At 41.4% G+C, this 25,919-nt stretch overlaps 1 protein-coding gene across 1 annotated transcript in view; it reads right to left on the bottom strand.

The window, feature by feature from the left end:
• Positions 1-23,347, bottom strand: part of gnaz (guanine nucleotide binding protein (G protein), alpha z polypeptide) — a gene marked incomplete at its 3' end in the record, with an annotated part of 28,447 nt that extends 5,100 nt beyond the window's left edge. The window contains exons 1-2 of the mRNA XM_080510041.1: positions 23,057-23,347; positions 6,682-8,061 (exon numbers count right to left, since the gene is read on the bottom strand). Of these exons, the coding sequence (XP_080366167.1) occupies positions 6,682-7,404 (723 nt within the window). The 5' untranslated portion in view covers positions 7,405-8,061; positions 23,057-23,347. The remainder of the gene's footprint in view (positions 1-6,681; positions 8,062-23,056) is intronic.
• Between the last annotated feature and the right edge of the window lie 2,572 nt (positions 23,348-25,919).

The raw sequence follows: 25,919 nt of genomic DNA, 5'->3' as shown, positions 1-25,919 counted from the left end.
TCAGGTTGTAGATATCCGTGGAATTGTTCGTCGTATTTTTGCTTTATAAATAGTTCTGCTAATATTGTTGCACTAATTTTCTTGCAGGGATGCTTTTCTTTTGTCCTAATAAGCATCCGTGCTTCCAAAATGACTCATAGTTTAACCAGAATCTTTCTTTAAATCTTTATCTTCCCAAAATGATGATGGGAAAATCCCACAGGGGGACTAAAAAAAACAACAACACCCCTTTGACCTCTACTTCTACACCCTACACTTTCAGAGCTCTGATATAACATTGTCGTTGTTTGGATTTTATCAAGAAATATCACATGATAGCGAGGCCTTTGATAAGCCATTAGACGGTTAAGAGGCTCCGGCTGTGGACGTTCCTGAATACATGTCAGACACATCTGACTCAAACATATCTGACGCCCGCCCGGGCTTCTGAATAGCAGTCAGCATGATTTAAAGTCACTGATCAGTGAAAATGTTGTTTTACATCCGCATCACTTCCTACATTGTCTTTTCTGCCGCTTGAAAGAAGCAGCACACATGGCAAACTTTGACATAAAAACATAAAAAAAAAAAACATTAATTAATTTGCAGTCCTCTCTCATGTGACAGGTAATTAATTCTTGTTTGAGTGAGGACTGAAATGGTAATTGGAACATTTGAAGCGGAGCTGCAGTCGGCGTCTGTGCTGCTGTTTGGCTAAGGCGAGCTCAAACAAATGCTAACCTCGTCACTCTGCTTCTCATTTTCTCCTCGCAGACGAGCAGAATTCTCTGCAGCCGCTCAGCCTCGGCTGTTGAATATAAACCTGCACTACATATTCATGATAGCGCACGAACACTGGCGCAGGCACACGACGCGTGTATGCGCATGCACACACACCTTGTTTATTTTCTCCAGCACTGCTGTTTATTGTACACCCACCCCTCCACCCACCCCTCCACTCCTTTCCCCTTCTCATCCTCTCCTCCCAAGTCACAGCTCACTGTCAACAGCACAGGATTAGGAGCATTTGACTGGCCTGTTGCTAAGCAACAGTAACCATGGTAACCGATTCATTATGAAGACAGGGATGGGACAGGGAAAATGCATCAGGGAATGGGTTGATGGGTAAATGTACTGTAATTATTATAGTGTATTTTCTGTCTTGGGTGAGTTGGTGCATTGAAACTGAACCGATGTCGTCCTGCTTTACGAATCATTTTGCTTGGGGTTTTTGCATAATTCCCTTGCTGGTCTTAGTGTGATACTGATATGAAGATAGTTTAGCTGATGGCACATCAGCCAAACCATCATTTTCAGCAAAACGTGCTCCTCTTTAAAGCTGCTGCACCTGTTTCTCAACGCAGATTATTTCTAGGTCGTCCATTAACAACCATTAAAAGAAATCAAACAAAATGATTGTTTTAAAACAAATTCTGTTCCCAAATGTTGGCACCTGTAGCCAAGTATGGCAGTGACATTTGTCTCCAATGATTGTTAAAGTGCTTCAAATTGAGAGGACGAAATTAATGGAATCAAATGTTAATTTTACAGACATCCAGCACTTCTGAGATCGACCGAAAAAATGTATGAGTCAGAGTTGATCCTCAATGCAAATTGAGTAAGCCTCCAGTCATGTCATGATCACATGTCATTTAGTTAAATTAAAGCATGAGCGAGAAATAAACATATTCATCACTTTTTTGAAAGTGCCCATTATTCAGTAATATAAAGGAATGACTTCAAGCTCTTACAATGTGTGGGTTTGTATTCAAAATCATTCATCTCACATGGAATGTACAATATTAAAGCTGATGTAAACACTGGGATGAGGATATTATTCCATCATGATATGATTTTAATGGTCTCAGATCAAGTTTTACATAATTTCCTGAGTGACAAAAAAATGTGTTCCTGCTTAGGAAGTACAGTTTAATAAATAAAATGAAATAAGTATCAAGGGGATTCAGAGCAGCTCCTATTGTAAGGATGTTGAGTAACCCACAAACTGATGGAAGGTACAAAGTCAACCCAAATAATGCAACAGACAAGCTGAGCAGAACAGGCTGTATTGAGCTCGGACACGGAAAAAGAAAAGCAGCAGATGGATAAAGGGCGGCTTGCTGACACCACAGACCGGCCACAGTCCTGTTTATCTGGTGTGACCCTGCAGATTTAGGTCCAATGAACATAAAGAAAAGAAAAGAAAAGAGGAGTCAGAGAAGGTGTTTGCACCAGAATATCTGATTAATTAAAGTCATTTTTAAAGATTTAAACAGCTGGCACTGGACCACACACACACACACACACACACACACACACACACACACACACACACACACACACACACACACACACACACACACACACACACACACACACACACACACACACACACACACACACACACACACACACACACACACACTCCCATTGTTCTTTATCTTGCACACAGTTAGAACGCCCATCACCATGGCAACGCCTTCAAAGTGTCAAATGACATAGTAGTGTAATTTTTGGATCACATTTTACAGCGGGGAAAAAAAAAAGATTTACACACAAAAACATTTTTCTTTTTTAATCAAACTGCAAAAGATAGTAAGTATCCAGTGATTTGTGTGGTGGTGCCAAACCAAAATTTATTGAAGGAATTTCCCCTGAAATAAGTTGTCGTAAATATTAAGAAATAAAAGGCTCACAAGGGACACATTTATGAGATGACTGTGGTACACCATCTGTTTTTTGTACTTAAAATATTTTAAAAGCACCCCCCCCCCCTCCTCATCCCTGCTGCCCCCCCCCTCCCCACACACACACACACACACATACACACACACACACACACACACCTTAAGTACATGGATTATCATGTCTACTGTATGTGATCCTTGTTGCTAAATGTTTGCATCGAAATCCATATTACATATATATATATATATATATATATATATATATATATATATATATATATACATACATACACTTGCAAATCTGGTGTCATATGATCCATTTGGTTTGTGTTTTTTGAAATACTACATGTTGGATTTGGAATTTTACACCCATTTTTTTTTTAACCACAGACACTTGAGTTCTGTACACTTATTCCACATTACATAAGAAACACTGTCATGCCCTCACTGTCCTGACAAATACATAAGATATGACGATAATTATTTTAGTATTGTGACTGAGTGAAGTGTGATTCGTTTGAGGGTTATCGTAGAAAAGGAAGACTGGCGTGCTATCCCTGTTTCTGGTTGTCCTCATGAAAGAAAACCGTTTTGTAGCACATTGCTGGACTCAGTCAGGAGTAGAGCTGACCAGGACTGTGAGGCAAGTGACTGACAGATGAAACCCAAGTCCTGTAGATTAAGCGCTCCGATAAGGTCTTCAAGGAAAGAAATCTCAAATCCTTTTTTAAGAGCTATTATTGAAGGCAGCACCAATACATCTCTGTGTAGACAGAAGGAGACTCGAGCTTTATGTTATAGCTGTACAAACTTTTTTTTCCTTCTAATTAGCACAAGCCCTTCCAGAAATGTATATTTAAAAAATGTAGTTGATAATTAGAAAAATACTCCCCAATATAATAAGATTGTTGGATGCATGGTGTTGCCATTACAAAGCCTACGTGGTCAGATTCCAACGTCATTATTTTGCAATTATATATATATGTGATACAACTCCCCTTTATTTTATCATGATGTTTAAGTTTACATACTGCTATAGTCTTCTTGTATAATAATTTTTTTCCTGGGATTCTCATCCATGAGTTCCTCTCATGTCATCAGCATTCAATTGAAATGTGATGTTTGATATGTAGATAGCGGTCTAAAATCACTGGCTTCCCTAATATTGAAAAATGTAACACTTTGATGACCAAGTGAAAATGACAAACTTATTTGACATCAAAATATCTAATCATTTGTTCAACGTTTGCAGAAATACACTTCTGTTTTTAGAAACCAGAGGTGAAGTGCCAGCAGTGTAGGATGAATGTTTGATTTTGGTTTTTGCACAATTTTGGCATGTGGTTCTCTGTAAACTGCTTATTTTTTTAGTTAATATTATCTTGTTTAAGATGGTCTAAAATGTACCAATCTTAACATTACAAAAAAATATATAAAATAAATAAAAGTAAACCAGGATATGGTAGAATTAGTGTTTGAGCTGCTGGTTTGAATACTGGTTTAGCTTCAGGGCAATGTTCTGTGGCGTTTGCATGTTCTCCCCTGCGTCTCTCTCTCGGGGTTGTACCTGTGATGAACTGGCTCCCATAGTGAACTGGGACTGTCTCCAGCCCCCAACATTCTGAGCTGGATAAATAATATAAAAGATGAGCGTATGAATCATCTTCCAAAACACAGCTCATGTGCCCATCGAGACAATAGTGTACCAACAATAATCTCTCAGTCAGGGGTGACGCTTTTGATGAAAGCACTAATTTGTGTGATGTCACACTTTGGTTTCGGTTTGTGTTTTTAATACACAGAATTGTGTAATTTTGTTTTATATGTTGAATGGTGTCAAATTGTAAATGTTGTGAAAGTTAACTATAGACATTTCTATAGCAAGTCCCAGAGCCAAATGTAAAATAGGAACACATAACTATGCCAAGACCTAAAGAGAAGCTCTACAATAGGAAAGATGTGGATTTTCTTTGTTTTGTTTGAAGAATAAAAGTTGTTTTATTTTTTTTAATTCATGTAACACCAGTTAACTCCCTTTGCTACACCGAGTCGGAACAATCTGCTAATTCTCACAGGTACAACCTCACACGTTTTTCTGTGAACTCAATTAACACCATACTGCATTTTCTCCTCAGACTTTATTTTTAACCTATAACACTAATTGATTTCATGTTCCAACCTGGTGCAGTCTACACCCTACTTTATCCGGGTAACCCATGAAATATCAGGCCAGGTCAGTTACAGTGATGAGGTTTCCTTTGTGCTTGCGCTATTTCTAGAGCTGACTTTTAAGATATGAAGGTGAACATGGATACAGGAAAAAAAGAAAGTTGTCATCATTCCAGTGAAGGAGAAATTCACCCCACATAGTTTTGCCTATTCAAAGAAATCCAACTGTTGATCTTTCATTATCACAGCAGCAGCTCAGCAAGCAAAACCGAACCAACTATTCTAAAACACTCAGATAGGAACGTTTGGATGCTATAGATAGGGAATCGTTCAAATTCCATTAGCATGGAGAGGAGATAACAAACCAGGCATTCACTTTATTTAAACAGCTTTGACTGTAACTATGTTAAGGGGCAATTTAGGTATCTTTTCAATTTTGGACGTAAACTGTTTAGGCTTTAGATTATGAACATAAATTGTTTGATAAAAATGAAGAAATGAATGGACTATAAAGGACATTTTCCTCATTCAGATGTTCCTTTCAGGGGTTGCCACAGTAGATCATTTTGCCTCCGCGACCTCTGTAAACTGAGCATGCTGTCGCATTAGACCAGAGTGGTGTTGGTTACCTCACTGAGGGTTTATTGGATTCATTTGAACAGATCATGCGCCACATACATTTTGTGAAAACTTTTCCAGGCTGCAGCCTGATCATCATGTCACAGCATAAATAATGTTTGTTAAATGTATTTAATATTTGTTAATGATCCATACATGTGGCTGAACTGTGTTGCAATAGGAGTTCTGAAAAGTAAATGAATAAATTGCTAAAAATGAATCCAGTCAATGGATGTTTTATACCATGGAAATGTTTACCAAAAGACGATAGATATCATATCATCTGAACTTCCATTCTGATTTCTGAATCGCTGTTTTCCTACTTTAGAAGACCCATCAATTAAAGGACATTTAACTCCATATTTTGTTTCCTTCCGTCTCTGTCAGACAGCCGGCTGTCATTGTGCTCAGCGAGATTATCATTAATTTGATGGGGCGCAATGAGAGGTTGTGTTAGAAACTGACATCAGCTATAATCTCAGCAAAGTAATGAGGGAAATGCAATTACTTATTTCTTAATTGCAGCACCTGAAATGTGAAAATTGCTCTCTATTCTATGTTAACAATACATGGTAGTTGGGTGTAAGCTTTGCTGTATGTGGTTGGAGATCAACAAAACAAGAAAATAGTCCATTTCCACTGTGCCTCGTGCCTCATGCCTCTCCGTAACCACCGCTGAGTTGTTTGTGTTGTAAAAAGGGGATGTCGAGAGGAAGTGAGACGTCACTACAAGCTTGCGCTCTATTAACTTCCCAGAACTGTATTTAAGTATGTAAGCATTTATCACAAGCATTACTTTTATGGACAGCTCACAACATCCAGCTTTTTTGCAGCTTCTATAATGAATGATAGTTTAGAATTGCCAGTTTTAATCTCAATTGTGCTTCACGGTCATTTAAATTGAATATGTAAGTTACCATTATTTGAGAAGATTATCAGTATTTAAAATTATTATTTCAAACCAAGTGAATGATCTGTGTGTGAGATATGGTCTTTCTGCTTTTATGTTTTACCATTATGATGGGAAAATGTTCTCACTCTTTATATGATTATTACATTTTGACAACCAAGAATTCTGTTAGACTTTGCATTTATTGGCTTTATATCTACCATCTCTTTAAATCACTGTGAATTGCATCTGCATGTGAACACCGTTTGTGCATGCAGGTGCACGCGTGTAATCGTCCAGTGTGTGTACAAATGTGGGCTCTTTAAAACGCTGTCTTACCGTCTGGTTGTCCTCGTAGAGCTTGAGGTCGTAGCCACTTAGCTCAACACAGAAAATGATTGCAGTCACGCCCTCGAAACAATGAATCCACTTCTTTCTCTCCGACCGCTGTCCGCCCACGTCGACCATCTTGAAGGTGAGCTCCTTGAAAGTGAACTTGTTCTCCACGATGCCGGTGGTCATGTCGCGGGATCGTAGGATGTCTTCTACAGTCGGGATGTACTCGGTCGCCGAGATGCGGTCCAGGTCGTTCAGGTAATAGGAAGTGTTGTCCTCTAAATGGTACTCGTTGGAACGTTGAAAGCACTCCTGGACTCCTGAGTCTGCCCACAGACGTTTCATCACCCCCTGGAGCTCTGGAGTGATCTCCCCCTTACTCTCCGCAGGCCCCGTGAGTGCGAAGAGCTGCACGGCGTCGTAAGCGCGGTCGGGATTGTGAAAATCAATCTTAAGGGTGGTGAGGGCCCGGATGATGCGGGTGAGAGAGTCGATGGCGTTGTACAGGATGAGCGGCTTGTACTCCTTGCAGGCCTCCAAGTTGAAGCCTCCACTGTGGATGATCTTCATCTGTTTGACAATGGTGCTCTTGCCCGAGTTGCTCGTGCCCAGCAGCAGCAGCTTGATCTCGCGCCGCTGCCGCTGACTCTCCGACCGCAGGTGGCGGTCGATTCGCCGCGAGCGCCGCGCCGCTTCCTTCTCCTCCGAGCTCTGACGGCATCCCATGTTCCTCCACCACGTGGTAAACACAAAGGAACTCGTGCTGCTGCTTGGTGTGAAAGCAAACTACGATGAAGTGGCGACTGACAAAGAGTCGGTGGAAAGAGTTGGAGAACCGTTTCCACAAAGTACAAGCTTGCAGCGTGAGAGGCGGTCGAAGCTTCACTACAGACCAATTTAACACTAGACAGGAAAGCCACCACACAGAGGAGTGACTCAGGAGTATTTCATGCTTTTTGTTCAGGGGCAGTCTGTGAGTTCTGAGTGGGCAGAACCCAGACTTGTGGGATGCCCACACAGCGCCTGGCACTGAGGTCGGACTGCCTGCTGAAGCCAATGGAGCTGGGGTTCATAGCAGGGGCTGCCCCTCAGGAAAAGCTCAAGAGGAGGGCTGGGGAGGGCTGGGGAGTGCTGGGGAGTGCTCAGCGTGCGTCAGTAGAGAAAGTGTTTGGGCTTGATGCGTACAAATAGCAAACCCCCCTCACTCTCCTCCCACATGGCTCTTGTGGTTTTGTTGCCCTTGTTTGGCTTTTGCAACCGTCCACCTCGGTTCGATAGTTTTGCCTTTTTTTTTTTTTTTTTTTGGCTGATCTTCCTTCTGAAACCTTCGCAGTGTCTTCCACGATGAAATATCTCCTCACAGACAACTGAAGGTCCTCGAGTCTGCCAACACACAAGACAGAGAAGAGAGACATGAATACCAGATTTTACACGTGTTAGCTTTCTCTTTTAGCTTCAGTCCCATCAGGAGCTTGGTGTTTTCAATGAAAATCTCTGCATTTATGAAAATGCTGACCCGAGAATGTCTGAAATTGTTCAATAGACATGTTACAATGTGATAAGTAGTGCACAAAGTTGAGTTTAAATTCATGTACAATGCAGCCCATTCTCTGTTTGTACCTTATAATGAAGATATACGCTAACCTTGAAAAAGATATTGAACAAATACTGAGGGTGAGGATAGGCTGTACTGTCATGTTTTCCAGAAGTCTATTCAAACAATATAATAAAATTGTCACAATCGTGGCTTGTCGCTGCTATAGATAGATTTGACCACAAATAAGGCCTTTCAGTTTGCGCGCGGTTAGTTAGTAGGTGTGTTTGCAAGATTTGCAAACGCGTGTAATTATTATTTACTTTTGTGAAAAGAAAATGGGGAGATTTTGAAATAGTACAAGGTTTACAACTACACTTTAAACAGTATGCTGCTCATTGTTCACTACTGCTTCGATTCTGTACTTCATCCTGAGCTCGACCAGCTGTTTACCGTTGACCACAAGCAATGACAGTGATGTAGGTGTTTTAGTTGTACTCCCAGGCAAAAACAAATGCTGATATTTAATAAAATACTGAAATGTAATAATTTGATCTCTTTCAGGAAAGGGAAAGAGGTTGATGAGGATATTAACCCCAACCCTAAAAATGATATGCACACTGTGCTTCTCTCCTTCCATTCAATTACCATGCTGTCTAAATTCTGTGCGCTCTGCCTCTCCAGGTTTCTCTTAACAGCCACACACCTCAGTTCTTTCCATCTGCAGTCCTGTGTTACCATAGACTCTGGGCCAAAGTGGATGTTTAGCGAGCTACGCCTACCCATTTAACACTACACACATACACGAACGCATATACAGACTCATTATATACACAATCGAGGTTAAACATATGGATGGGAACAGGCTGCAAATATCCCATTCCAAAGGAAAGTGATGCTTTATAAATTGAGTCAATGTGTTTCCTCTTAAAAGGCTGTTCACCTCAGATCCCTGCACCTGAGACTGCCATCTTTTTGCATTCTTTTCAGCAAATCCACATCAGGTGAAACGCTCATTTACTATCGCCGTGGAAAATAACAGCCTCAAGCCAGCAGGTGCCTCTCATGCTTTAATACTACGCTTTAAATCCCCCAATCGAAGCCCTGACATCTGTGCCGTTATCCTTCAAATTCGAGATTTTGGTCGGCGGATGAACAGAAATATTTCAGGGGATATTTGTTTTTCATTCTGCCTCCTATGATGCATTAGCTGTTAAGGAGGCATCGCTTTGTTCAAACAAAACGATCACTGAGAGAATACGGAGAACGTCGGATAAATAGATGTGCAATGAAATAGGTTATGTGATATTGGCTGAGAAACAAACGTGAAATCATGATGTGGCCTAGTTGTGTTGGTGAAACTACACCCTGCAAACCTGTCGGCGACAGAAAAGGAGGATTTCTCGGAGCGTGGTGAGTTCGGTCCACTCCTCGAAAGCCACTGAGGCCAAACAGAGCAGAACAAAGCCATAGCAGAGTATCACAATACAAGCAGAGTGCAGAATATTGTTTCCTGGCTTCGGGCACCTGACTGTGTTCTCGAAATGGCATAGCCAGCCAAACTGGTTAAAACACATCAGTGTCTTTGAGAGTGTATGAAACACACTAAAGTCATTTGTTTTAGGAAAAAAAAAAAAAATGCAGCACCTGTATTTCCACACATTTTGAATTTATAACAGCTGCCTGATAATTGGAATGGGAGTAAAGTGTCATCCATGTGAAATCAGTTTCATCACATGAATTTCAAGCAAATACTATACATTGCTTATGCAATGTGTAGAAAGAAATGCAAAAAGAAAGGAGCTTGTTTCTTACCTACACCATTTTAACTAGAGCATCACACAGCAGGAGGAAATGCCCGGAACTTTGATTCTTTTTTAACCAAAAAACTAAAGAAATAAACAAAAGTTAATTAGGAAAGCGCCCGCAGGATGGAAATATGCTTAGTTTTTGTTGGAAATTACAAAGTCTAATATGAAGCTGAAGCGGCTTCAAATAAGAGCAACGGCAAATAACCAACTGTGTGAGCTTGAGAAAAGACCAATGGTGTGGCAGGAGTCCACAAGACGCCTGCAGTTTCATCAACTTTACTGTAAGGACACATTTTGAAGTTCACCGTCGCTGGTAATGCTTAATTGAAACAACACTGTAATGCAAGATCAGGTGCTGTTGTTTACGTATGTTGTAAGAAACTTGTATCATTATGTCAAATCTGTGCACTTATACTTTTTTTCTTTCTTTTTTTAAACTTGTGAACCAGCCGTGTCCATCAGTTAAGTGAACAACAAAAAAAAAGCCCCAACCAAAAACAAAAGTGTTACAAGGACAGTGAGAGAGTGAGTGGCAGAGCGGAGGCAGCGTGGTGAGTGAAGGCAGAGCTTGGGGGGGCGTGCAGTGAAGCCAGCAATCTCGATGCATCATGAGGACTGAGGAAATTCGATAGCCAGCATGAGACTGAGCCCGGTCACTTCTGTGGCTTCCCCTTCACGGCTCCTGCTGCACACGGCCCGCCAGCTCCCTTTCCATTACTGTCCCACGTGCTTCCTGGATTCATTTACCATGCTGCAAATAATTACAACCACACCCTTTACTGAATATAAAGCCACAGTGTGTGTTTTCTGCGGTGGCTTGTTTATTACGTAACAAAATGGCATTAAGGTCAAGAGGTAGAACACGTAGGTATATTGTAATTTTACATCTGAGGACATAAGAACACAGGCTGAAAATTTGAGTGTTGTCACATTTAATATAAAGAAAAAAATCAAATCATAACACTCAAACAATGAAAATAAGGGACTGATCTCGAGGTGAACTTCAGTACTTGAATTATCGCCACCCTGTTGGTGACCATGAGCTAGATGTCCTAGATTAGTGCAACATTCAGAGGACGTGGGAAGGAGATGCGGTTGTATTGCATGGCATCTGTTTGTACGAGCCACACAAGCATATTGAACCCATTATATGTTACCATGAAATTAATCATGTCATGCTACTGAAGACATGTGATTCGAATTAAATTAAATTAAATTAATCCACCTATTAAGTCGGCCTGTGTTGGTTGAAATGCAACAGAGCATTACTTGTGGCACTGACATGAGTAGGTCAATGCTGCAGTTGGTGTGTATCCAGTGAGCATGTCATTGTTACAAATCTAACTCTTAGTTTTACTTAATCAGCAGATCTAACCCGTCTTTCATGCACCCGTTCATGCAGCAACCAACCGACCTCTCACCCCATTGCTTTGGCAAGACTTCAGGCAGGAGATAATACAGTCTGTGCAGAGCTGCTAAAAAACTCTCAGAAAACTGATGACGGTGTTGATTTGTTGCAAAAGGACAAGAATGTGCCTGTGACTTTCTTTGCACCACAAGTTTTGTTTTATTGCTCTTTGAACTTATTTTTTGCACATTCCAGCTTTGTGGTATGATTCTGATAAGGAACATGAAAAAAAACATTTGTTTTGCATTTAGATCTTAGCTTATTGATGGCCTTTGTAAGATTTACTGTTTTATTGTGATTAGGAATTTCCACATCACATTTCAGATGTTGACAAGTAACATACACATTAGTGAATCAGCTTAAACAACAGGTAATCAGGTGAATAAACACATTTAATACATTGCTTCTGTGATCCCCACTGTTTGTAATCAATTAATTAATTGAAGAAAATCCAGATGGTTTTGGTGGTCGCTGTGCAAAATATTGAAATATGTGAGAGTCGAGCAAATTCAGGAAAACATTTTAAAGCATGAACAGCAAAAGTGCGTTGCTGTGAGAAGAAAGGTGAAAGGCGGAGGCGAGTCTTCAGTCGTCTTGTAATGGTTTATGAATGAGGCATGCAGGTGTGTGTGTGTGTGTGTGTGTGTGTGTGTGTGTGTGTGTGTGTGTGTGTGTGTGTGTGTGTGTGTGTGTGTGTGTGTGTGTGTGTGTGTGTGTGTGTGTGTGTGTGTGTGTGTGTGTGCTACAGTCAGCAGGCTTGCATTTCAGGATGGATCGGATGAGGCCCCTGTTAGATACAGTACTTTAATAGGGATCACGCAGAAAGGCACATGAACTAGAAGTTTCATGGTAACTATTCAGAAGGCAATGTTGCTGAGGTAATGTGACTTCCTGACAACTGTACACTTATTCATATAGCATTTAAAAAAAAGAAGAATAAAGAAACATCCCAATAAAGCTGGATACTGGCAATGCTGCAGCTGAACTCCCTCTAGCAAACTATCATACAGTATATGCACATAAAAGAAAAAAAAAATGCTCACATGCTTTACAATCAGCTGCACAGTGCTGATGCTTTCTCTTCCAAAGGCAACTGGTTTAGAGTCTGAAATCTCACCTCGCTTTCCCCTCAGTGGTCTGACAAAAAGAGGTTACCAAAAGTCTGCAGGCAGTCTGGTACCATCCATGTACAATATCATACTGTAGTCGAGCAGAGTGATTTATACAATATTATTAGAAACCCCAGGAGTGGAACAGTAGCTAATCCCCACATCTGTGCTAAGTCTTGCTATTGTGTCACGATTAAGCAGCCGGTGTGACATAGTGATCAGATTTTTATGAGCTGCAGTATGATTGCAATCTAAAACACCTGTATGTCATTCTTTAAAGGTCACCTCTGAAGAATCTGTTTTCAATGTTCTGAGTTATATATATATATATGTGTATGTATAGGAAGGACAATCCGTGCTGTTATAGACGAAGATCAGAAAAATAAGAGCCTTGTGAGGTTCCTGGGACTGCAAGTTGCCCTGCCAAACAGAGAAGGCCTCTAAGCGAGACAAGAGCCTCTGCTGGAGAGATGTTATTTATTTATGTAATGCCACAGAGGCAGTGAATAAGCAATGCATTAAGTGAGAACATGTGAGAAGATCAATAGACATGCATTCCTCAACTGCTGCTGCCTTATAACAGTATAAAATTAGCCCAAAGACAGTTTGGTATAGGCAAACTGAGGTGATCAGTGGGTGACGATTAACTTAGATTGAGCGGGAAAGAAAAACAACGAATACATCAAAAAGCTTTCATTCCCAAATGAAGGCATATAAATCAGAAAATCTGATAAACGGATGTTGGGGCCAACTAATCCTCTTTCAGATAAACATGAATGTTGACATTTTTTTTTCCTCGCAGTGCAGTGATTTGAAATGTGCCAAGAGAAAGGCTGGCTGAGGACTTAAATGGTAACGTCATGTCTGTTTGCCTGCATTAAATAAAAGTTGTTTTTTTGTTGTTGTTTTTTTAAAGCACTGACGTTCTGCCAAACTCAAATGCAGCAATAGGAGGAGGTCATGCTGACATTGACTGCTCTCTGTCGACGGTTCAAAGATTGTTGGTGTAATTGTGTGACTGCAGAGTATCAGCACTATACACCTGCTGAAGCTGTTTCCCCCTTTTCCGTGAATGTTTGCATTTCTTCGCCCGGAATTTAAGGTCTAGAAACCACCATGTTGACAGTTAAAACACTCATATCAGAGTATCATCTGCAGCTTCAGAAACTGGAAACAAAAAAAAAAAAAATGGCACTCATTCAATGAACTTCACTTTCACTAAAGCATGAGGCCTACAAAGAACTCATACTTCTATTCTGTTTAAGGGTAAAATATTCAATATTGATATATAAATTAGCGCTGCCTGGTTGGTCAGTGACAAAGTAATCATAGCCTTGAGGCTGTGCTCACTGGAGATTTTTAAATATTTAATCTGGAGCAGACATGTTCTTGCAGCTACTGACTTTTCAGTAAAGATTTGCCTCCTTAAATGGTCCTGTAATCTAAATGTTCACCATCAACAAACATTTTCTTTTGAAAAGAAAATGTTGGAGCTTATCTTGAGTTTTCAAAGAATAAATTGGCTTAACTGGAGACGTGAAGTTTCCGTCTTATTATGCTACATTCTTTGGACCACGCCTGGCTGATGCAATACACATGACTCAAATCAAGTCTTTAAAGTCCATTTTTAGCTACTGTGGCTTCAGATGTGGAGGAAACACGTGAGTGTACATAATGTATATGAGTGACCCCATGTCAGCAACACAACAAAGTACAGTCTTAAACCATATTGAATCAAGTCCCAACTGGCACACTGTCAACACAACCAATCTTGACTAAGACATAATTTATCGCACGCTTTATTGTACAGGTTGAAGTATTGGATTATTGGATTGCATGAAGCACACCTCATACAATTGCTCAAAAAAGAATTGATCCCTTGTCTTTAAAAGTCAAGCCTTTGGAGGAATCTTAAGAGCCTGCAATTTTGAAAGAAAAAAAAAAAAAAAGTCGAGCTGAAATCGCCACAGTGCAATCATGGAAAAAGGTTGACATGCTCGGTAAATGGATTTCTGAATTCATCCATCCATCACTCTTTCGTACCCACTTTATCCAGCTTAGCATCACAGGGGAGCTGGAGTCGATCCCAGTTAACAAAAGGCAGGCTGCACCCTGAACAGGTGACTAGTCCATCATAGCACTGCACAGAGAGATGGGCAACAAACACACAAAATTAACAATTTTATTTTAAATTTTAATTATTTTGGGGGAAACTTTGCGTATGGGGAGAACATACAAATTCTACAAAGAAAAGGCCCGGAGCAGAGATCCAAATCGCTGTACCATTGTGAATCCCTGGATTTCTGTAATATCATGGAAGAACCTGGAGCTGGCTACGTACCATCAAACAGTAAAGGTCACCAAAATGTTCTTTTACTGGCTCGACTGCACTTCACCTCTAAGAAAAGCTGCAAATCCACAAATCGGTCTCTGATTTATCAAAATATTCCAGTGAAGCCACAAGTCTCATGTGGGCGAGAACATACAAAGACACGAACAGATTTAGTGTCCCAGCTCTGCTTTCGATCCAAAACACTGTCGTATTGTAATATTCTTTAGTATGGGTAGCGATAACATGACGTTGTCAGGGTAAACGAAGCTTCACTCTCCGAATGTTGATCTATGCCGCTCCCCCAAAGAAGCAAGGGACTTCATTTTGGGAACCACTGCGCTGTCATTTTAGAAGTGAGCAAAGAATACTTGAGATGCTTACTTAGGAACTGATGATAATAAATCAAAAATATTAAAGTACAAAAACATCGTATGTAAAAGTTATCCGCAAATGGGCCTTAAATAAAAAGTATTTAAAAGATGGCACTAATGACAGAATGGCAGTAAAGGACATCAAAGAACTCAGTTTTTATTTTATTTTTTTTCTTTTGTGTATGTTATTCAGTCACCACGTCTCATTTGTGCGTTCACATTGACCCTGACTGGATTCTGTTTCGAGCCAGAAGTAGTTTTAAATCAGCTCTGTTTGAGCTTCAGGAGAGAGGACTGGAGATGTTACCAGTGTGGGAAGGTTTCCAGGGACTCTTGCATCTAGCAGCTAATATATAACAAGTCTCCGTGATAAAATGGAACTGGTACTGCAACGATCATAAGCTTCATCTCTCAAAAATCCTTTTGCAACCCGAAATGAAAGAATTTTTAGATTTTTCTGAAAATACGTGTTTCCTTTCCAACATGCCTGACTATCTTTAGCATAACATATTCACTGTCTAACCAGATGCTGTCAATTTGTTCCCAAAAACAGAACAACAATGACATTATTTGAAGGCCAGAAACCTCGGTAGATAAAACAGGTCATTGGCATGCATGTGTTTGAGAGAATGCAGTTGTAAATTATAGGTGGCTTAGGGTTATAAATGGTTTTTGTGTGCAATTCATATGCAGGATATGCTGCAACTACGTTATTGTAGAATGTGGGACAAAACAGCAGACGGTCAATTTCATGCTTCAAGCTGCAGAATGATAGATCAATGTCACCCCAATGCCAGTTCCTAACATAGATCCTACAGTGTCATGTGACGCCTCTGCAAACATAAACTGAGTCTCTTGTTTCTAATAAAAAACCAAAATGTATGCTTTGTCGTCCAGATCGCTGCAGGATCAGATAAATGAAGTATTCTAACCTAGAAGCCTTGCATCTGTGCGATGACTCAGAGCTTTGTGGTCGCCCCACTTTACGTCAGTATCATATGAGATGTAGGTCATAGGCAGGGTGATCTTCAGCTCCATTCAACAGTTTCAACCTTTCTTCATTTTCATTTTATAAACTAGTTTGAAATTCCACCTTCTCATATGTCTTCTGTTATCAGAAATCCATGAGATTATAGTGAAAACTAAACAAACAATAGGCCTCATTATTCATGTTGAAAAAGGGGAGCAAGTTATTCACATTTCAGAAGTAAAACGGTCTGACAAAGACTCTCTGAAAGGAAATTAGGTGTCTGATATTTCACTGCAAGAACACTTATTATGGCAGGGCTGCCATATCTCCCAGATCACTTTGGTGCACCTCAATTAAATCAGTCAAAAATCATTTAGAAGCGTAAGATAAATTTAACCTCGTGAAGTGTTTTCAACTGAGGACATTTAAATCTACTCACGCTATATGTTGTGAGCCAAAATACACTGTCAAGTCTGGATATGGGACACCAAGGCCAACCTTCACCTACTCTGAAGGTTATAATGTGGAATAGGTGGTAATCGTGGATTTGTTGTTATATTGATGTTTTTGGCATATTTGTTTGATGCTCGTTTCGGCATTCAAATCACGTGTGTAGGTTTAGTGAACACTTGATCATTTCTGTATATTGCTGCCTTGCTGCAATGGTGACATTAATAAACTCCTTGTTTATTAATCCTAAACACCTTGTTTGGTTGAATAAACCATTGCATATTTGTCACCTGCAGTCCTCTGAACCATAAACAATTAGTATCCTCTTGACTTAAAACAATTTTCTTTACATCGGTTTCAGTTAGTCTCCCAAGCAAAATTAAATTGCAACAGCCAATAGGAGATTACTGTATATCTTGTATCAACTAGTGCAGTTTGTTTTCTATTAACTGACATCTATGGTAGAATTGAATACAATAGTTTACTGACATTTACAAATTGACACCACGATAAAAGTAGATTGGATGGAAAACCAAGCAAAATTCACTATAGAAGTGTCAGAAAAGGTAGATATTTGTTAAAACATCCATCCATCCTTTCTTTCCTGCTTTATGGGTGGATGGTGCTGGAGCCAATCTCAGCTGACTATGGGGGCCACGCAGGGTCCACCCCGGACAGTCCATCACAGGGCAAACACAAAGAGGCAAACAGCCACACAAACTCACGTTCACACCATACAGCTTCAGATGCCAGGAGAAAACCTACACACTCACAGGAACAACAAGCAAACTCCCATACATATTACTGCATAACATGTGATTGTACATACATGTCGTGGGTATAATGACAACGGCCGGCAACAACCATTTATTTGGTCCGCAAACATTTAATTTCACTCTTTGAAACATGCATGAAAGAAAGCCAGGCCTGCTTTTTCCAGTGATGTGAAACTAATCGTTCATTATGAATGCATCAAATCATCTGAGAGGTTTGAGCTAAATTAAATATAAGACGTCAAGCAGAAGGTAGTTATGGTAAACTAACCCAGCTCTCTCTCTCTCTCTCTCTCTCTCTCGCCTTCCATGTCATAGTTTAGTAACACGCTGCCCTGATTGCAATTTTCAGAGAAAGATGTCTGTATACAGTACACATGTGAGGACACTGCTCATTCATTATGGGAAACAATGGTGGGCAGTGTTCTCATTTCTACTCCCCCAAAACAGAGGGCTGTTAAGAGGGTGGAGACAGGATGGGGGTGAGGCCTCCCGATGCTGGATGCTTTTTTTGTGATAGTGCTCTGTCTAACGTTCCTGATCTCAGTGTCTGCGTTCCTTCTCCTCCAATGCAGCGGGTCACACTGAGTCACAAGGCCAGCCAGCGATGACAATGGCATGTTTGTGCGGAGGCTGAGCTCTGGTTCGGCTTTCCGAATGTGAAAGGATAAGATGGCACAAGGTGGATAGCAGTACACTGAGCAATGCACTGGTGTGTAAACAAATCTATTGCACATGTTAATCTTTCTCTCATAAATGAATGTTAATATTTGACAAAGACTTCTCTGCTTATTAACAAGGAATTACCTCTGCTACTAACTGTATTGAATAGGCTGAAACAACTAAGGCCAGTCTTATAAACAGTATTGTCTACATTCTAAATGAAAACTCATGTCAGCAGAGTGTCCATTTAGGTCACGACAGATAAAACAAACGCTTTCTGCAACTAAAGGAAATTGTGGGTAACAGACACTTTCAGGCTTGTACAACCCACAGACATTATCCGTGATTTGATAACTGCAACAGGAAAATGAAAAACATTTCACACCGCAGTAGATGAAACAATATTACAGCCATTAGTCCAAACAATAGCTCTGTTATTACTCGATGGCCAATAAGTGAAAGAAACCTGACACAAATTATTAAGAGCACACTATTCTCTATGTTAACAATGTGGAGAATAAAAAAAAATCCTCCAGAATTATTTTTAAATAATATCCTTTTAAGTCTAATATACTCATAGATTCCCAACAGATAACAGCGGAAGTATGGAAGCACGGAAGTGAGAAAATGTCACCTGTTCCAACAAAGACACATGCAAAATACTGAAAATCAAAACTCACTTTTCCACCACCTCAGACCTCAGATATTCTGTTATTTATTGGAACGGCTTCTGGTAAAGCAGGGAGTGGGCCTACCGGTGGACTGTGGAGGTCACTGGCACGCTTCACCATCCTGACATTAGTTTCATGTGTTTTCTTGGAAAAGCAGACCTGTAACACCCTCATCAAAACAAGATGGCCGTTCCGCTATGAACTGTGTTACTGGCAGTATTTCAGAGAGCATTATTCTGACCTCGGAGTGAAATAAGAGGGAAACAAACCAGTCCACATTCTACTTGTTTCACTTTGTTTGTTAAATGTGTGGAGTTGTGGATTCTACAATAAGCGTTTGCCATGTGACCATCTTTGTTGCTATGGTTTAGTGGAGGGATGGGCAGCAATAAATTTTGACCATAGAGAGGGCAGCAAAAATGTCATGCTCACTATCTGAAAGTCCTGTTTAAACCCTCTGTCCACCCCCGACCGGCCTTCCTGTGTGAACTTTGTCACTTTTAATACTCGTCGTCCGACTTCCTCCTTTGCTCCCAGGATAATTACTACAACCACTAGATGTGGCAATCAATGTAAATATAGGTCACTTTACCAACCTCGGACAATCAGCCTCTGTTGTTTTCAGCAGGAAAATGTGCTGCACATGTATGTGCAGCCATGCATTTATGCACACGTTCGCTCCCTTCATATTTCTCCATACAAGACCAGCATCCCTCACCAGTGGGTAGTAGGCCACAGCACTCCCTCGTCATCCCCCTCCCTCTCCACCACCTCCTTGTTGTCATATGACCGCTGTTATGTGTGTGCAATGGAACACAAAGTTGCTCTGTTAGTCCCCTCTGCTCTGCCCTCTCATCACTCACATTTGAGTGCTGGAAGTAAGGCCCTCTCACTCGCCAGCCTCAGGAAAACAGGCAGGGCCCTGTATGTGACTACCAGCAAAGATTAGAAAAGAGGGCAGGGAGAGGGAGAGGGAGAGAGAGAGAGAGCGAGGGAGAGACGGGGATGAATTGAGCTGATGTTGTTTTATGTAACACCGAAAGATAACCTAATCCTTACTCATTCACTGGGCCCCGCCCATAAGATTTTGGTCGATTCATGTGACAGCAGTTCTTACCGATGCTTTCCTCTCAAGTAATTCATCAGTCTCTCTCCACGTCAGCGCCTGTCAAAAAACAAATGGCTGCCAAAATGTGTCTCACAGCTGTCTGTGTGGGGATGATACTTTGTCCTAGTACCTGGCTGGGATTAAAGACCCAAAACAAACACAACTGCTGAGCCAGATGAATGAGAGCAATGACCTGTCTGAACACACAGTGACAGAGCAACAAAGACACAAAGATTTCAGGGACACACACTTTTCCTATGGCTTTACAAGTGATTAAGTTCACTGTGCAGTTTTCATGCTCATTCTCACCACGACATAAATGTGCATGAAACTCATGATAAATGGCATAATTCCTCTTCCCTCTTTCTAGGACAAAACTGACTGACACCTTACATTAATCATTTTATTAAGTAGGCAGCTGAGGGGCCTCTCTTCGGCCCCCTTGGTGCTCAACTGTAAAAGAGCCGAGTTTAATTGTCCGATTCAGTTGAAAGCTCATCTACAACTTTAAAAATGGCTTAACGTGCCCCGATACAGTGACACAGGAGTCGCTACCTCTACGGCCGCTGTCACTTTAAAAACCAAGGCTGTCCCTGCTGTCCTCGGCCATTATGTCACCCAGTGGAATGGATGTAGCAAGTAACAAAAGGGGTGGAAGGAGGTCAACTCAGCATAGGGTTTGCCACACTATTGCTCTTGGGTTTTTTTATATGCATAAAGCCACTTGAGTCTCAGCATATTGGAAATCAGCTTTTGGAATAAGATTTATTCCTTTATGTGATGTTTTTTGACACCGATTTCAGAGGTTTTCGTCTTGATATTGTGTATTCTGTTTAACAAAACAAATCAGTGTTTGTGCTGCTTAAAACATGATATTCGAGCCGTCTGTAGAAAACCACAATTACGTTTTTCAGTGTGGTTTTTTTTCTGTATGAAGCTTGCTGAGGGCTCATTATGTAGGCATGTGATTAACCTTTCAAACTTCACTGCAAACCTCGTCATCCATCATTTTAAAGCCACGGTCATTGCTGACCCCTGACATTTTCTAACATGTTGCAGAGAGCAACAGAACATTTTAGAGCTGGTAGGAGACGCAAATTAAATGTTAGTGCAGCTTGCAGAGCTGATCAGAGCTGAATGTGACCTTGTTTTGTCTTTCACTGCTTAATAACCAGACTCTGAGACATCAGCAGGACATAAAAAAACAGAAAAACCTGATCACAGTGGGACGAAATCATCAAAAACCATTTGAATTCAGAATGCCATACACAGACGGAGACACACTGTGAGCGGTCTCACCTGCAAAAGAATGTTTACATGCAAAACATCAATTTAGGCTACAATATTATGGCCCACAGTTGCTTCTCCTTCACTCACTGATATGGCAACAAGCCGACAAGCGTTTTTTTTTTCTGAGATGGTGCCATGAAGCATTTGCTGATATGGTTACCATTTTAAATCACTACTCAGACCTCTTGAAGCCCGACTGAGACCCATTTCGTTATCATCACTACAGCCATCACTGGACGTGAGTGTAATTCATCAGAATAATGTTGTAGTTATCTGTGAGTTACACTCCCCCCCCCCCCCCCCCCCCCCAACTTGCAACTGAACCTTGTCGAAATTTGTGAATATTCTGTTTGATGACAAATGATTCACTTGCATCTTGAGATTCTTTTTCATCACGATACCTCGATTAAGAGGCATTACCAAGGGTTCAGCAGAGGTCTGATATCTCTGATTCAAGAAAGAAAGGCGTGGTGGAATTTCCACCATCTTTTCCTTGATTCACAGATGTCTCAGGGCCTCTGTGTGTTGCTGCTGCTGCTGCTGCTGCTGGTGGTGGAAGTATCACAGACACATCCAGCATTCCTTCTCTGTCACATGCTCAGAAAAGCGCTGTCTTTTTATCACCATGAAATTATCACGGTCCCCCCCCCTCCCTGCACTCATCCATCCAATCTGTTCCAAATCTTCTGTTTCCTTCCCTCTCTCTCTCTCTCTCTCTCTCTCTCTCTCTCTCTCTCTCTCTCTCTCTCTCTCTCGCTCTCTGCTGCATCAACCTCCGCCCCTCTGCCCCATCTGCCTCTCTACTGTTAAACCCCCCCAGCCCCTCAACCCCTCCCTGTACTGGTTCTCCCTTTTTCTCTCCCTCTCAAGCATGAAGCACAAACACATACAGTATACACAAATACACATGCTCTCCTGATGCCATACAACAAATCCCAACACCCCCCCTCAGTCCTTTTCATTGAAAAAAAAAAAAAAGAAAAGAAAAGAAAAAAGCATGATAATGCTCGGTTGAAAATATGAAAGATTGTTGAGACTGAAAATGTCACAAACAGTCCTGTTTTGCCAGCTGAGTAATGAATCCGCTCTGCTCCCTCCCTCTTTCCCCGTCTCACCGTTTGGATTTATATTCATGAGCCGACGCAAACAGCTGGACACAAATGGACCAAATAAATTCCAGGTCAAGATTGAAATTATTCATCTATAAGAATTTACAGCAAATAAAAAGCTCCTCTGGCAATATTCTGCAATGTTACCAGTGCTGCTGTCAGGCCACAATTTGCCTGCTTCCCCCTGTGCCCGCAGAGCCGGGCTTCACAGGGTTTGAACGCCTCCCACTTGCACATTCACATTCAATGTTTCATAAAGCCAGTTGTAAGTACTCCACACCTGATCGTGTATGATGGCGGTTTTGCTCTAATTCCCCCTCTGTCTATTACAGATATGGCCTATACACACACACACACATACACACACACACACACACACACACACACACACGCACACACACACACACCTTTCTGATGCATCCTCCACTTGTCCTACATACAGTAATTATACAAACCAAGCACTGCTTTCAGATAAAAGCTTTCTGTGAGGAAGCAAGGATGCTCTGGGGAGATGATGAGTCAAATTGCAAGCTTAGGTTAGCGTCCGTTGGCACAGACCTAACAGGGTGGAGGAGGGGACTGGACAGGCTGCCTGCTTGCCTGCCTGCCTTGGTTCCATCTCTCAACATCACCTTCCCCATTTTATCAAGAAAACACAGTCAGCTCCCACAGAATGGCTACAGTGAAATATCATCTTGCAGGCTGCCCCCCCCCCCCCCCCCCCCACCAAAGAAAAGAAAAGAAAAGGAAAAAAAATGCTTGAGAGTAGTCAGACTTACCGTGTTCACAAGCCAGCATCCATTTACAAAGGATACTGCAGACCAGCCCCTTGCAGGGAGAGAAAGGCTGTGTGCAATCCACCTTTAGTCCCGCTGCTTCATCTTCATATCTTCCTCATATTCACAGCCTCTCTCTCACACACACACTCACACACGTACATCTCTCTCTCTCTCTCTCTCTCTCTCTCTCTCTCTCTCTCTCTCTCTCTCTCTCTCTCTCTCTCTCTCTCTCTCTCTCTCTCTCTCTCTCTCTTTCAGCACCCCTCTTTCTCTGTCTTATTAACGTCTGTGTTCTATATCCTCTCTTGTTTGCTCCAAGGCAGTTGAGACACTGCAGCGATGGGGGTGGAGGGTGTGTATATATGTGTGCGTGTGTTTGAGTGTGTCAGAGACGGAGAGGCAGCGAGAGGGAGTGCAGGGCAGAAATGGAGGGAGGAGTCAGCAGGGATAGAGAGAGAAGGGGGAAATGGTCAGGATTAAATCATGAGAGTAACAGAGAGGGGGAGAGAACTGGAGGGAAAAAAACAAAAAAAAAACATGCTTTGATGGGGTAGCTCCGGCATCCTGAGTGTCTTCATTTCGTACTATAAAATATACATATCTCATTAAGAAATCTGGAGGCTGTCAGTGGGAATGGAGGTAACACAGGGAGTAGATCTGTTTCCTTGAGGTATTAGATGCTTCATGACAGGCCAGCAGCAGGATTGGTTGTGATTTCATTGATGACTGAAAAAACATACAAGATAGGGAGAGAGGGAGGAGGAGGTGGGGACCAGACCGAAGAGGAGAGGAAGGGAGGGGAGAAATGACGACAAAGGAATGGGAGGGGGATTGGACGATGGTGTAATGTGCTGTTTCCGTGCCAACTGTTTCTGTGACAGTGGGACCACTTCCTTTATTGCTATTGGCTATAAGGACGAATTGATAGAGGCTTGGGCAAATGAGGCAGCATGCCACTGGGTGTGAATAGGTGGTTTTCTTTTTCTTTCCCCCTTTTTTCTCTTCCAGTTCTTGTCTGGGAACAACACACACACTCCTCCACAACCACCCGCCACCCCCCCCCCCCCCCCCCCCCCCCCCCCCCCATCAAAAAAATGAATGTGTTGTACTCGACTGCAGCGACAGAGAGCACATGCATGACCACACAAAAACATAATGATCGCACTGCTGGAGCATGATTGCTTTGTCATTATGGATGCCACCAGTGTGTGGAGAGACTCCTCCCGTATTAACACACACACACACACACACACACACACACACACACACACACACACACACACACACACACACGCACGCGTGCACCTAAACACACTCCGTTCAGCAGGAGGGGGGAAAAATCCCCAGATCAGGTTGCTCAGGGTGTGTAGTGTAATGCAGTTTCCTGGACACCAAGCCTTGTGTCATGAACTATGAGATAATTAATCGGCTATAGGCCAGAGCAAGTGCACATCTGGTGAGGGTGAACAACTTTGCCTCTCCCTGTTCTTTCATCGGACCTTTTAATCTGCTGTGACAGGCAGGTGGTGTATTGTCCCCCTTCTTTCCCCACTGTCACTTTCTCTCTTACTGTATGTCTTTATCCCTGTTCCCCCAACTCATATGTTAATAATTAACCTAAACAACAGTTCCTTGCTCCAGCAGAAATATACCACCTCTCAGCTTTGGATTTATTACAATCTAGATTTCTCATATGTGAGTAAGTAAAAATGCAAACCATGAATCAGCTACCCAACACTTAAAGCTGTCACACAACCTCCCACAGCCCTTTGTGAAGCATCCACATCCGTATCAATTACATTTCACCGGACACTATTTTCAGGGTCCTCTCTGGTACACAAAAGACGACGTACAAAGAAAGTGCCTGTTCAGACAAGACGTCACACTCAGTAGTCTTTGACTTGAATCTAGGTCAGTGTTTCTACATATGCTCAACTGTTGTCGTGGACATTTCAAATGTCAAACCTCTGACGATCTATGTGAAGAACCAGGCCAGCGAAATCTCTTCAGGTGTGACAGGCGCATTTATAACACTCAAGATTTCAGGGATTTTTTTTTGTCACGCCCTGGATTGCTAACAAAAAAAGTGTAAACAACAAAAGATGCAGACAACAATACAAAACTTGATATGGGTTGAAGAATCTGTTTTTTTATTCTGAATGATTTGGGAGCCTGTGCATGTCTTGAGATATCTGGTAACAAATGAATTTATGATTGAGTTGGCTGACTGAAGCTCAAAGCAATAATGAGTCAAGATACATATGACAACGTGTATTTTTCTTACGTTGACAAAAAAAATTAATCTTAAGGTGCTTATCGATTCTCATTTTGTTCTCACTCGGGGTTTAACTCTTCAGAACTGCAGACCAACAGCGTTACATTATACTGTTTCACATTGTCTCACTCGTATGCTACATTACCCCATGCAACGAAGCTGTGTCATTTTTACGAGTCGTTTAAAATGAGACCATCTGATTAAGTCTTTGAAGTTAGCTTTTTACAGCTGCGAGTTTCAGCCTCATGTTATGTCCTTATTCACTGACCTTGAAGCATTTATGTGTGTCTTTATTACCTTTAGCTCATTTTCCTCGTCAATATTGAGCCACTCCGAGAGCCAAACCTGCACTTAAAGCTGAGCAGTTGTTTTTACTCTCTTAACAGCCTCCTCCTTTATATCAGGTCAACAGTCTCTCAAATTTAGATTCAAAATATATTTATTCTTTTTGGCTTTTCCAAACTACCTTATATTATTATCAATTGCATACATTTATGCTTATTAGATCATGTTTCACTGTATTTACATTTTTAAATGTTTTGTGCACTTTAAGCATTTTGGCATACAACTGACAACCTAAATGTATTT

This window comes from Blennius ocellaris, assembly GCF_963422515.1.
Source record: "Blennius ocellaris genome assembly, chromosome: 15".
Lineage (NCBI taxonomy): Eukaryota > Metazoa > Chordata > Actinopteri > Blenniiformes > Blenniidae > Blennius > Blennius ocellaris.
Note: the sequence above shows the minus strand (reverse complement) of the source record. Positions and strands in the feature narration are given on the sequence as shown.